At 39.8% G+C, this 14,153-nt stretch overlaps 1 protein-coding gene across 1 annotated transcript in view; it reads left to right on the top strand.

Annotated features, from left to right (window-relative positions):
- The window catches only part of PIR (pirin), an 84,374-nt gene that overhangs the window by 13,356 nt on the left and 56,865 nt on the right, over nucleotides 1–14,153 (top strand). The window contains exon 4 of the mRNA XM_079764745.1: nucleotides 12,125–12,208. Coding sequence (XP_079620871.1) covers nucleotides 12,125–12,208 — 84 coding nt within the window. The remainder of the gene's footprint in view (nucleotides 1–12,124; nucleotides 12,209–14,153) is intronic.

Here is a 14,153-nt window from a genome sequence, read left to right as displayed (position 1 = left end):
GGGCAACTGTAAATGATCAGAAACAAAGAAAGATCTGTAAATTTGGCAACATTCTTCTCTTTTTAATCCATGCCCTGATAAAGTTTAGTTTAGCTTGAAAAACCAGTAACGTTCACACTCTGTTGATGAACTGTTCACCTACTCTGAGAAGAAATGCATTTTATGCCTTTTAACATCTTCCTTCAAATTATAGCCTCATGACTTTACAGATTTTAGCACTGAACATCCAGTGTCCCTTGGATCCCCTCAGTCCTGGGGAAACCAAGATGGTTGGTCACTCCTGCCTAGTTAAATTTAACCTTTTGCACTCGGATGTCCAGTGTGACTTGACACGTTTAGCATTAGAATAAAGGAATTGAGAAAAAAGCAAGCGAGTGCAAAGGGTTAAGAACTGTCAGGACTTAACTGTTATGCCTGCTTCTCAGGGACATTTTAGGATGTTTTTGTCCATTATGTTCTTAGTTGAGCTTAGACATGTTTTAAAAGTTCTTCACTACAAGCCTCAGCAGGTTTGTTGATCAGGAGAACAAACCTTCCTTGTTTCTAAGGGTGTGCCCACTAGAATGGCCACACTAGCATTCACTGGTTGGCAGCCAGCAGAGTTTGCAGGCAATGCCTGAACAATATCCTGGAGAGGAAGGAAAGGTCCTGGTGATTCACACGAAAGCTCACACTGGATTCAAATCTCCTGTCTCCCATACAGCCCGCTTTTTCTAGCTTGCTGTTCACTTTCAAAACTTATCAAACCATTATTGAATCAAGGTCGGGGGGAGGAAGCTTTATTTAATTAAAATCCATTTTCGGGGTAGGGGAGGGAAATACTCTAGGACAGTGGTCGGCAAACTGATTAGTCAACAGAGCCAAATATCAACAGTACAACGATTGAAATTTCTTTTGAGAGCCAAATTTTTTAACCTTAAACTATATAGGTAGGTACATTGTTATTAATTTAATTGTTATTAACAATTAAATTGTTATTAACCTTAAACTATATAAGTAGGTACATTGTTATTAACTCAATTAACTTAATTGCTAAAAGCTCAAGGGGCCAAAGAGCCGCATGTGGCTTGCGAGCCGCAGTTTGCTGACCACTGCTCTAGGAAACTAGGAGAGAAGGATACTTTCCCAAAATTATAAAGACTATTGTTCAGTGAACATCTTATGTCATATCTAACACTGAGATATTAGATATAATCCTGTTAATTTGAGAGAAAAAAAAAAGACAAAAATATCGACCAGCACCATTACGATTTAATATGGTTCTGGGAGCTTTGAAGCTGTTACTAAGAGTTATAGCTATTGGAAAGGAAGAGGGAAATATTTTTTTTAGGTAATATGCTAAAAAAAGAAAACCCCAAAGTGGTTGCCTCCAGCGTTGGGTGGCAACATGACTGGAGGAGGACCAAGGGCACAAGACTTGTCCTGAAGTTATAGTTACAATGCCAGCACGTGGATTTTAGCTTATATGTTTATTTGGCATGATTGACAGGTGAAGCTAACAGATTATAGGAAAGAAGCTGAAGCCACCCTCACCTCCAAGACATCTCTTGGCACCACTGTGCTAAGAATATCAACCAAAACCTGGATATAAATCATGCAAAAACCACCCATTTTCCTGAATAAAAGCAATGACCACATACAATGGGAATATCCCATTCACAATGGCAATAAGATCACCATACAATCCCAGGGGAAACAAATATTCCCTTTTAACCCAGTAATTCTACTTTCAGGAATCTAATTTCCTGGAAAAAAATTTCATCGTAAGAATAAAAGCTTATTATACGAATATTTATTCCAGTGCAGTTTTACAAAGTAGAAAAGGAACAAAGTAAGTATCCAAAATAATAGGGGAATTAGTATATATCTCTATCTCTATCAACTCTATCTATCTATCTATCTATCTATCTATCTATCTATCTATCATCTATCTATCTGGAAATTATCTGTAAGGAAATTATTATCTATCTGGAAGATAGAATATTATGCAGGGTTATTTATAAAAGAATTATTATAAATAACTTTTATTACTCATAGACTGTTTAAATCAAGATTTCTCAACCTTGGCACTTTCAACATTCTGAGTGGATAATTCTTTGTTGTGAGGGTCTGTCCTCTAAACACTAGATGCCAGAAGCACCTGCTACCTCTAGTTGTGACAATCATGAATGTCTCCAGACATTGCCAGATGTCTGCTGCAGGGCAGGGGGCCACCAAATTGCCCCAGTTGATAACCAATGGTTTAATATGTGTCCATACAAGGGAATACTGCACAGTCATTAGGAAAAATTGCACAGCAATCAGGAAAAATTTCATAGCTTGCTATGTCCTAATATAGAACCAATCTCCATGATAGTTGGAAAGTGACAAAGGCAAGGTACAGAATTGGCAGTGTCAGATTTGTTTAAGAAGCAAATATAAAGGTATGAAAAGACTATACCTTTATTCTCTTAAAATTGTTTATTATCAATTCTATTGGGGGAAGACAGACTAATTTAGTGAATGATTACTTCCACAGACTACATTGATGAAAAAAAAAATAAAATTACAAAATTCATGTTTTGATGCCAAAAGAAGGTAATGCTTAGAGGAAAAAACAAACACATTATGACAGATACAAATATATATTCACCAAACTTTTAAAAAATGTATTAGTTTTAAGTATATTCATATGATTGTGCAAATATCACCTGATTCCAGAACATTTTCATCTCCCCCCAAAAAAGAGCCCATATCCATTAGCAATAACTCCTCATTCCCACTTCCCCCAGCTTCTGGCAACCACACTTTCTGTGTCTATGGATTTGCCTATTCTGAACATTTCATAGAAAAGGAATCATACCATATGTAGTCTCTCATGTCTGGCTTCTTTCACTGAGCATAATGTTTTCAAGGTTCATCCATGTTGTAGTTTATATTAGTACTTCATTTCTTTTTTATGACTGAATAATATTCCATTATATGAGCATACCACATTTTGTTTATCCGGTCATCTATTGACGGACACTTGGGTTATTTTCACTTATGCCTTTATTCTTGGATATGCCTACGTTTTCTCTGAAAGTATACCCAAGAAACTGGTCATGCACCTCCCAGGAAAGGATACTGGGTGATGAGGAAGAGTTGGAAAGAGATCATTTTAACTCCCTCTTTTTCTTTTTGTATCTTTAGAGTTTCAACCTATGCCTATTGGTTATTCAAAATACTAAGATTTTCAAAATGCCCTCTTCTTATGACCTATTTGAAGATAAAAAAAAGTGTTCTCATGAAGCTCCTGATGCTCACCTGCTCTCCAGGAACTCCTGCTGAGGCTTTCGACTTGGGTCCGCTTCCTCCCCATGAAATCAGCCCAGTTTACATTCTATTTCAGTCAACCAGATAAGCTGATACTATATGGCAATGTATAATGGGGAGGATGGCCCAGGCCAGTGGTCGGCAAACTCATTAGTCAACAGAGCCAAATACCAACAGTACAATGATTGAAATTTCTTTTGAGAGCCAACTTTTTTAAACTTAAACTTCTTCTAACGCCACTTCCTCCAAATAGACTTGCCCAGGCCGTGGTATTTTGTGGAAGAGCCACACTCAAGGGGCCAAAGAGCCGCATGTGGCTCGCGAGCCGCAGTTTGCCAACCACTGACCTAGGGGCAGCTTCCTCTAAGAAATATTTGTGGACTATGAGAGGTTCCCATGAAACTTCATGAGTGCTCAATTTATAATCACAACTTTCTCCTCTTCCACATGTAGCCTGGCTGAACAGAAATTAAAATTGTGTGTGTGTGTGTGTGTGTGTGTGTGTACATGCACACACGTGTGCTTATGTGCATGTGTGAGTTAGTCCTGGGGGTAGAGGACTTCTACTTTGCAAGAAAGTTAGAAGAAGATTGAGAAGGAATAAGAGATGTCCAGTTGAAGAAGTTTCATGTTCTCAAGTGGGAGCTAGCACTTCTAACAGAAAGGCCGGGGAGGGATTCAGGAAAATTTTAGCCATTTAGTAAAATCTTAAGGAATAAGTGAGATATGATTCTCTGGATAGTGGGGGTAAAGATGTAGGGCATAGTATGGGGGTAGACTAAATGGTGAGTAGTTTATTTGGACTTAGAAATTGGATGTGTGTGTGGTGGGTGGGATCTAAGGCTGTAGGTTGAGCCATTACCAGGGACAGCCTTGAAAGCATAACTCATTCTTTATTTATAAATGGATGGCCAAAATTGTATATACTGAAACTCCCAAATTAATCCAATCATGCTAAATTAGAACTGTCTTTAGCTTTCAGACTGTCTTATGTCAGTGGTTCTCAACTGAAGGTGATTTTGCCCATAAGTGGTAATTTCTGGAGACATTTCTGGTATACCAACTGGAGGATGCTGCTGCCATCTAGTGAGTAGAGGTCAGGAATGCTGCTGAACATCCTATAGTGAACAGACAGTTCGCACAGCAAAGAATTAAGCCCTGGTCTGTCAATGAACATAGGTTACATGAGGAAATAGCAGTTTCACTGAAATATTCTTTGAAAGTAGTTCAAATAAATTCTTACCAAATTTCCCCATTTCCCACCACCTGATTAATGATTATAAACAGAAACCATTTATGTCTGAGAGACTGCATTCTTAGAGTTAAGTAGACAAATTGGAGGTGCAATGTAATCAAGACTATCAACCAGTTATTAAATATTCTTTGATGTCACCAAATTTAAAATAATTCTTTTTAAGTGCTACTAAAAATAAGTCCACAATAAATTAACATAGATCATTACACGATAAAAAGCTCCTTGCAGATATTCAACACTTTTAGCAAAGCTGCTTTGGAGTTATCCATCAATCGACTTAAAATGAAATGCCTGACCTTACAGGATTAAACCCGTATGCCATTTGCCATGCATAACATTAGCTCCCAGTTTCATGAGAAGCTACACATGCTTTCAGTACATTACCTCTGTGCTTCACCAACAGCCCTGAAAAGTAGGAATTGTTAGCCCCCTATTTTACAGATGAAGAAACAGAAGCTCAGAGAAGTGCTGACTTGTCAAGCTCACACAACTCATACAGGGCGGGCTTGGGCTGGCCCATCTGATCCCAGGCCCATGGCTCATCACTCTCCCATGCTTCTACTCCTTCTCGAACAATGTTGATTTCTATACATCTGGTATTGTCTCAATACATTGACACATTAGTATTACAAATTAGATTCTACAGGTGATACAGATCTCCAAACTAAACACCTCATACTCTTGCTGTTACTCACTTACTATGGGACTCAATGCTTTCATGGTTCATGGTTGAGGGCTCCAAATTTTCCTGCCTGTCAGTGCAAAGTAATGCTCTCATTTCTCCTCTGAACTTCCAGTATAATGAGGAAATGGATTAGGTTGGTTAGCTGCCTGGATATTTAAGGACAATCATTTAACTTCTTGTAGCCACAAGGAGATAAAATTGTTAGCGGTAACAACATAATAAATAAAATTGTGCTTTCATTGCTTATGACTTTTTATTACAACCTAAAAACTCTTTTCCTCCTTCTATTTACCCTTTTGCCCCATCCCACTCCAGCTTTCCCAGCTTTCCCTCAATATTCCAATCTTTTAAGGACCAGGTGGGGTCTTGACTCCTCCATAAATTTATCCCCCATTCCTCCAGATTCTTATTCATCAAAATTAATCTTCGTTCTGTGTTTCCACTGGGACCAATGTACTTCTCTTTAGTATTCATATCTTTTATCTGCACATTTTCTTAGTGTTTCCTAGGTGGGCAAGTGTTGATCATTATGTTCATTTTTCTAATTTTCCACTTATGAGTCTGTGATGACATTTTTATTGATTTCAGAGAGAAAGGGAGAGGGAGAGAGAGATAGAAACATTAATGATGAGAGAGAATCATGGATCGGCTGCCTCCTGCACACCCCACACTGAGGATCGAGCCCGCAACCCGGGCTTGTGCCCTACCAGGAATCGAACTGTGAGCTCCTGGTTCATAGGTCGACACACAACCACTGAACCACACTGGCAAGGCTCAAACCCCCTTATTATAAAATGTTTTGTTGCTTCTTGAAGTCCAAATTTCTGAGAACTGTGGCCCAATAATATCAAGTACAATAAACACATTAACTAAAGGTCTGAGAAATTAAATCCTTATAATTAATCAAATCAGGGAATAATAATAATAATAATGCATCAATCGAAAGATATCATCTGCTTAGTTAAATTACATATTATTATAATGGAATTTTAACAAAATATTAAAACAAGAGGGGACTTGACATAGTTCCCTTAAACCTCTCTTTCTTTGTAAGAGCCCTGTGAGCCCCAAACCTGCCTGGGACCATGTGTGCAAGGGAGCATATTCAGGCACTTCATTCTAAAGTGTCTGCCTTGGCAGGTTTTAACTAAAGACTGTGCTGAGCAGAAAAACCTCCCTCTACACCACAACGTGGCTCATTGTTTGATGTCTAAATGGCAACCTGCCACAGAGACACATGATCTGATTGCAGAAAAATATTGAGCACACATTTAGGATCAGCAGGGGGCACTCTTAAACAAAAGTACTTCTAACCACCCACTTTCCCCCTGGGTGCAGACAACACTTTTGTATATGGGAAATTTGGCTAATCATAGAAGTTGGCAAACCATTTTCTTGAGATTCTTTCAATAAAACTGTGGAAATAAAACAATGAACGTGAACACCTTGACTTTGGATTTAGAAGATACAAGTTATATGGGTTAAGAAGCTGGCCTGATGATTACGTAAGGAGCCATGGGGAGTTTGTCTGAGGAGATTCCCTGAGAGACTGAATCCTGAGTGGAGTTTGAAGAGGAAGAGCATTCCTGGCTTTGGGGATTTAGAAGCAGCTGGAAGGTTCTCAGGGAGTCTGCAATTCAGCTCACCTGCATAGTTAGATTCAGGAATATGATCATCAGAACCTCATATTCGGGCCTTTCTCATCAGCCATGAACTCAACTTGTGTTTTTTCCCCTCCTTTTCCTATTCAGCTACCAAGAGGAAAACCACCATTTGAGGGCAATTAGAAATTAAAAGAAAACATAGTTTTATCTACAACATAGACTTTTTGCTTTAAAGTATAAGCCTTGCATCTATAATATCAAATTAGGTCATCACACTCTTCCTTCTGAATACCAGCCAGAAAGAAACAACAAACTATATTATATCTTGTTCTGTGATTCTGCTGAATTTATAGCTCTTTGAAGTATACCTTTCCTAAATTTCACGTTGCAAGTGGCACTTTTCTTTCCTTATTGTTGTGGGTTTGTACCCTTCTCCTTCCAAATACACACAAAATACAGAAAGAGATAAGAACAGACAAGGAAGCAAAAGTATTTAGTAGAGACCCATGAAAAGTTTAGGACTAGAAGGAGGAAAGGATGAGCAGGACGAGGAAGCATGACAAGTCCTTTAAGAAAACTCCTGTTTCCGATTACACATTTCTTACTTAATTAGACACTTGAGTTTAAACATAACACTCCCGAATTCATCAACCGCCCATGGCAATTCTCCAGGTGTTTGCGATTATGCAATGTCCTAAAAAATCATCTGGATTGTGTCAACTCAAAAAGTATTGCTTGAGATTTTTAAAAAATGATTTGCAGGCACTAATTTAGACTTAAGGCATCAGTGTAGCATTTATAGCACTTAGCAAAAATAAATAAATTGAAAGCTAGATAATCAAAGAGTCAGTCATTTCTTTGGTTTCGGATTTTCCCCAAAAGGTTAAAAGTATGGTTTTTGCTGTAAGTAGTCAAAGGTAGGCATTGCAGACTCAGCAAATCTTCATAGAGCAGACTTCTCTAATTCAGATTTTATAGTATTTAGGATGGGAGAAGTGAGGTTTACTTTTGTATTACCAGAGAGAAGTAGAAATCCCCACCTCAAAACTAGAGGAAAAGAGGGATAATTGGCTTCTCAATCTTATATTTTTTTAATTATTTTTTCCACTTTTTTTTATTTAGGTATTATATGTGTACATATCTTACCATTATCCCCCCCCACCCCACACTCATACATGCCCTCACCCCCCAGAGTTTTGTGTCCATTAGTTATGCTTATATGCATGCATACAAGTCCTTCGGTTGATCTCTTATCTCCCCCACCTCTCCCTAACCTTCCCCCTGTAATTTGACAGTCTGTTTGATGCTTTACTGTCTCTGTATCTATATTTTTGTTCATCAGTTTATAATGGGCTTCTCAATCTTTTAGAAACAATGTTGGAATTGCTTTCTAAAATAAAGTTTGCAAAAACAAAACAAAACACCAACAAAACACAACACACACACACACACACACACACACACACACACACACACGCAACACCTCTCTTGGTGTCTACATACATTTCCATCTTTGAATGAAATAATTTCATAATTTACTTTACAAAGTTGCCTGACATATTTTGAGATGATTAATAACTTGAAAGCCCCTCAACTTGGATAATTGAAAACTCTTTCGGGATGGAAAGAATATGATTTGAAAGAGACTCCTTTGAGAACCTAAAGGAGAGTTTCAGTCAAAACAATGAAAATTGCCATTTTTTATGAAGTTATTTTAATTAAAAAATGCATGCATAACAGGAAAAGAAAAGCAATTCTAGACAATGCTCCTGGTAGTTGGGCTGCTTCTTTGAAATTTGGAATTTTCAAGCTTTGTGCTTGAATCCAATTTTGGCCTGAGTGTCCTCTATAGTATTTCCAAATCTTCTCTCTTGCTAATACATTGAAGTTAGAGCTAGCTATACTGTCCTCACATGTAACGTGGAGTTATTCTTCTGATTCTTAGTGTTTTCCCTTATGTCTCCCTGTCTGCCCAGCCCTAGTTCACCAAAACAAGGAACAAAGCATATCACTTATTTTCATTCACGGATTACCAGCAGCATCTTTATATTTTCCCAAAATAAATGACTTGTTTTTGTTGTACAAAAGTACAGTACTCATTCCAGAACACCCAAACTATAAGTGGAAAGGTCACAACATGTAGATGCAATTCCACCATCTGGAGATGACCACAGTTCACATTTTGCTCTGTGTCCACCCAGGCTTTGTAACCACACAGAAACTTCATTTCTTTAATCTGACCTTTTCTCCTTTTGATTTAAACTGGCCTTGTCCAGCCTAGGAGCACCCTGATTCACCTGCCTTCTTCTCTGTTGCATGTTCACCAAGTCCTCAGGACAATGAGATTCTGGTCAGCATCAATTAATCTTAGGAATAAAGGCTGGGTCTGTTGACCGTAGAGACAGGTCTTTGGTCAAACTAAATATGTCATCTGGCCTCAGTTGTGTTTCAGCTCCAGGCCCAGAAAAGCAGAAAGATCCCACTGACCACACCCTTGGGAAACCAGATAGAGCAACGCCATGGCTGACATCAGGACCAGCTACAATGATCAGCTACCCCTATCCTAGCAACAATCAATCAATAGAGACCACGACCCTAACTCCCGTAGTTACTATGATTAATGATTTCTCCCCTATATAACCCATCCCTTGGAAGCCAAGGGGAGCCAGGTCTTAGATAACAGTTCCCCTGTGTGACTTCAGGTTTGGCATCATTTCCTTAAATAAACCTTTAGTTTCTTCGCAGAGAACTCCTGTTCAAGTTTGATTGGGCTTTAATGTGCACAGGTGAATGAACCCCTTTGGTAAGAGCATCTCCATGCATATCCTGACATAACTGGATCCAATGTTACTTAAATAAACCCATTTGCATGGATCATTGTATATGAACCCTTTAAATAAAATTACTGTTCTGTAACCTGCTTTTTTGATGAAATAATATGTCATTTTCTGTGTCAGTAAATAGAGATTTATATTACATATATAAATATTACTTCTAACAGTTGCATATTCCCTTGTATAGCTATGCCATAATTTAGCTAAGTGTATTCTATTAACCCATCATCCAGATTGTTCCTGCCTTTTTGTTACAATAAAAATTTCAATTATCGATTTGTATGTACATTTTATATCCTTGTCTCCTTAGATTTAAATCTTAGAAGTATATTTTTTTTACATTTAAATCCTTCATCCATTTGGAACATGTTTCTGTGTATAGTGGGAGCTTACTCCCTTCTTTCATATGGTCAGTCACTTGTTCCAATACTGTTTATTGGAAAATGGATCCTTGCCCCACTGATTTGAAATGACTGTCATCATTTATTAATTTTCCATACAAATGGGTCTCTTCTATTTCTGAGCCAATGTTGCACTGTTTCCATTGCTATACTAAGTTCCCAGGTGGGGAGTTAAGACTTAAAATCTGGTCAGGGTTCTCCAGAAAACAGAACCAATAAGATATATAGAGATAGATATAAAGAGGAGTTTATTATAGGAATTGCTTCACATGGTTATGGAGGTGAAGAAGTCTCACAATCTGGTGTCTACAAGCTGGAAAACCAGGAAAGCTGGTGATATAGTAATTCAGTTCAAGGTCCAAGGTCCAAAGTCTGAGAACTGGAGTGGGGGTTTGCTACTGGTATAAGTCCCAGAGTCTGAAGGATGAGAACTAGGAGCTCTGATCTAAGGGCAGGAGAAGATGTTCTATCTAAAGAAGAGAGAGCAAGAACTGGCTTTTCCTTCACCTTTTTGTTCTGTTTGGACCCTCAATGGATTGGGTGATGTACCATCCCCCTGCAATGGTGAGGGCTATCTTCTTTAGTCTATGGACTCAAATGCTCATTTCTTCCAGAAACACCTTCACAGATACACCCAGAAATAAGGTTTCGCCAGCTATCTTGGCATCCCTTAGCCCAGTGAAGTTGGCACATAAAATTAACCATCACAATCTAGAACCTTCCATTTCTGTAGTCACCTGCTTGGGTAAAAGTTGCTCCTGAGGCCATTCTGTACACTGTACACTTAATGACATTGCTCTGCAGGATGACACATGGAAAGTCCTTATGTCAGCTAGCTCTGGTTTGCACTGTAGTAAGTGCTCTGTAAACATTTAGTTTCAGGAACTGGCACCCAATAGTTAGCTGAAGAAGAGGTGGGATTATCATAGGGTACAATATAAGGTTTCAACGGGACGATGGTATCAGGTCTTTCATTGACCTTAGTTTGACGTTTGAGAAGGCAGAATAAACAATGCCTGTTTTCCTAGCCCAAATTCTGAACCAGTTGAGAAGATAAAAGAGTAAGAAAGATGACAGACAAAAATATACCTTTATTTCTGATAAAGCTGAGATTGGAGAATGTGGCTTATATCTGAAGGCAATTGGGCTTCTGAATACTGAACCTGAAACAAACAGACTTTATTCAGATATCATTGGCTGTGCTGGATTCCTGCAGGCCACCACCATCAGGGTTGGCCCTTCTCACAGAGACAGAGAGTAAAAGAGGGCACTTGCTTTCTGTGGGAAGGAGAGGAGCGGGGCTTCAGCTATGCAAGAAATTTCTGCTTTCACGTCCACCAGTCAGATTAAGTTGTTTCCTTCCCATGGGTGGTGAAGTACAGTAAGAGCCTCGGAGTGTTAATGTTAAAGGAGTACCCTCCACGGGGATGGACATATCAAAAAATGGCAACCGTGGTTAGTGACTACTCTGTTGAACCGCCCAGGATTTCTTTTCACTTTTAGATTTAGTATGGACCTGCCTCTGGAAAAGTTGACTTTAGTTCATATGAATTCATTTCACATATTTTACAAACGTTTATTGAGTACTTAGCGAGTTTATGTGCCTGGTTTCAGAAATACATTTCCTTTAGTGTTCTCAAGTTAGCTTTTAGGTCTGTCATCCCGCATACCTTGGTGGATGTGGCATTGGTCACTGGGCCCTTGTTGTTTCAACAGGAACTGCTTCTCTTACTCCCTGAGCTCCAGGACCCACCATGGCAGGGCGATGGGCTATGGGACTAAGGGGTTAAGTGGGGGCTCCTCTCATTGGGCTGTGAGCTCTGACATGCCCAGGCCTGTCTCTGCTGGAAGGAACTGGCTCCTATATGAAATTATCTCAAAGACGTTGTGTGTGCTAGCACGGCCCTTTCACTGAGATTCGTTCCCTCAGCTGGCCCTCCTTACTATCTTAATTACTCCTGAAACACTCTTCAACCTATTTTCTGTGGGGAAAGTAAACAACTATTCACAGCTATCCAACACCTACTTTTTCTTCTGCTTGTTTTTCAAAGGTATCTTACCTCCTAGAAGGGGGCAGCATGGCTCATGAAGACTTCTGTGGACACGTTGGTCAGTTGAACCCAGGAGACCTGCAGGTATGGCTAAGGACAAGGAATTGCTGATAGTTTACTAGTCATTGGGTGTGCATGCTTGATCTGCCAACTGCCCGTACATTCACACCTGGAAATTTGCACAGGTCTCTTGTATTCCTCTTTCACACTTTTCTTGATTCCCTCAATCACTTTTTAATTCCCACGTAGTCTCTCTCTTCCTTACATTTCTCAAAAGCGTAATCAAGAGTGTCTGTCTCAACTTCCCTTATCTTCCATTTCATTCTTCACTCACTGAAATCAGCGTCAACCTCTCAGCAATCCCCACACATTTTGTGAAGCTGTTCAGGTTATGGTCATTCATAATGTCCCAATTGCCAAATTCGGCATTCCAGTCTCAGTCCTCATCTTTATAGACCTTTCTGCTGTATTTGAAATAGTTTACTACTTTATCTCTAGCTCATTTGAAGGGGTAGGTGTTGTCACTTAAGACAATGACCTAAACCCTAACACCATCCTAGTCTTGTCTGATATGTATTAGAATTTAAAATCTCTAGGAAATGCTTGGGTAATCTTTGCAAGTTTCGTAAGTCTCGACTCTGTATCAGCTACTTTCTGGGATCATTTACATTTTTGGCAGATTAATAACTGCAAATATTTGACTCATGGTGTTTTAATGAACATGGAATTTGAAGGAAAAAAAACACACAAAAGGATAGAGTTGTGGCCAAAAGTTAACAGTAACCTTTCACTGGAGCAGAATATAAAGTGGAGATGGCCTTGAAAAGTCTATATGATGACTGGTTGTGCCCTGACCAGGGAAGTGGAGATTCTTCTGCCCTCCCTGCAACAATTATAAAGTATGTCTGTGTGGATCCCAGTGGGGTTAAGCTCCAGGTACCCACAGATGTAACCTGCTCTTTAACTCCCCTTTTTGGCTTTCTCCCTTGCCTAGCTCGCTCTTCCCTGCTTGTGCTTTCTGCATCACTTTCCAAATAAACTACCAGCACTGAAGTCTTTGTCTCAGGATCTTCTGTGGGAGAACCCAAGCTAAGACAGGCAGGAAATCTATCATGTTCCATTCTTCTTCCCTAATATGCTCTTAATAAAGAAATGAATGCTTGAAGAATCTGCATAACAGTGGAGACAATGACTGTTTTCTCCAAGTAGTGAGGGCTCCATTACTGGAATTGAGCAAACAGACTCAAGTCAACCATCCATGGTATAGTGCAGTGGTAGGCAAACCACGGCTCGCGAGCCACATGCGACTCTTTGGCCCCTGGAGTGTGGCTCTTCCACAAAATACCACGTGCGGGTGCGCACATACAGTGCGATTGAGACTTCGTGGCCCATGCGCAGAAGTCGGTTTTCGGCCTGGGCGAGTCTATTTTGAAGTGGCGTTAGAACACTCAAGGGGCCAAAGAGCCGCATGTGGCTCACGAGCCGCAGTTTGCCGACCACTGGTATAGTGGATACTGTGGGGCCTGCACATGTATCTTTAGGCCCTTGCACTTATCCATTTTCCAGCTGCTGCGAATATTGGCTGCTGATGGCTCACAGCTGCATCCCACCCTGGGCACTGCCCTTTGCAGCAGGAACTGCCTCTTCCAAGGTTGTGCTCCCTACTGGGGGGTTGGCACACAATCCCTGGTCTGCTGATGTGGGGATACAAAAACCTGGCTACCTCGTCTTAATTTGGGACAATTCTGAAGGTTTATCCAACTTAGACCTCCCTGTTAGATTGGCTAAGGCCTTTGTTGTAACTGTATTACTGACTGGCTTCTCCCCCTGCCCAGTCATGCTTTTTTTTCTTAAGATGCTCCCAAGAGCACTTCCCAATATACTGTCTGCCTGCATCCCTTTGTGCTCAACTGAAGACTCAGGATACGAAAGAGAGACTCCTTCTATTTGTATGAATTTCAGATCTGATGCTTTGATTTCAAATATGAAGCACGAATACATTGGGAAAACTAGAAAATATTCCAGCAGT

The sequence above is a fragment of the Cnephaeus nilssonii genome, assembly GCF_951640355.1.
Source record: "Cnephaeus nilssonii genome assembly, chromosome: X".
Taxonomy (NCBI): Eukaryota; Metazoa; Chordata; class Mammalia; order Chiroptera; family Vespertilionidae; genus Cnephaeus; species Cnephaeus nilssonii.
Note: the sequence above shows the minus strand (reverse complement) of the source record. Positions and strands in the feature narration are given on the sequence as shown.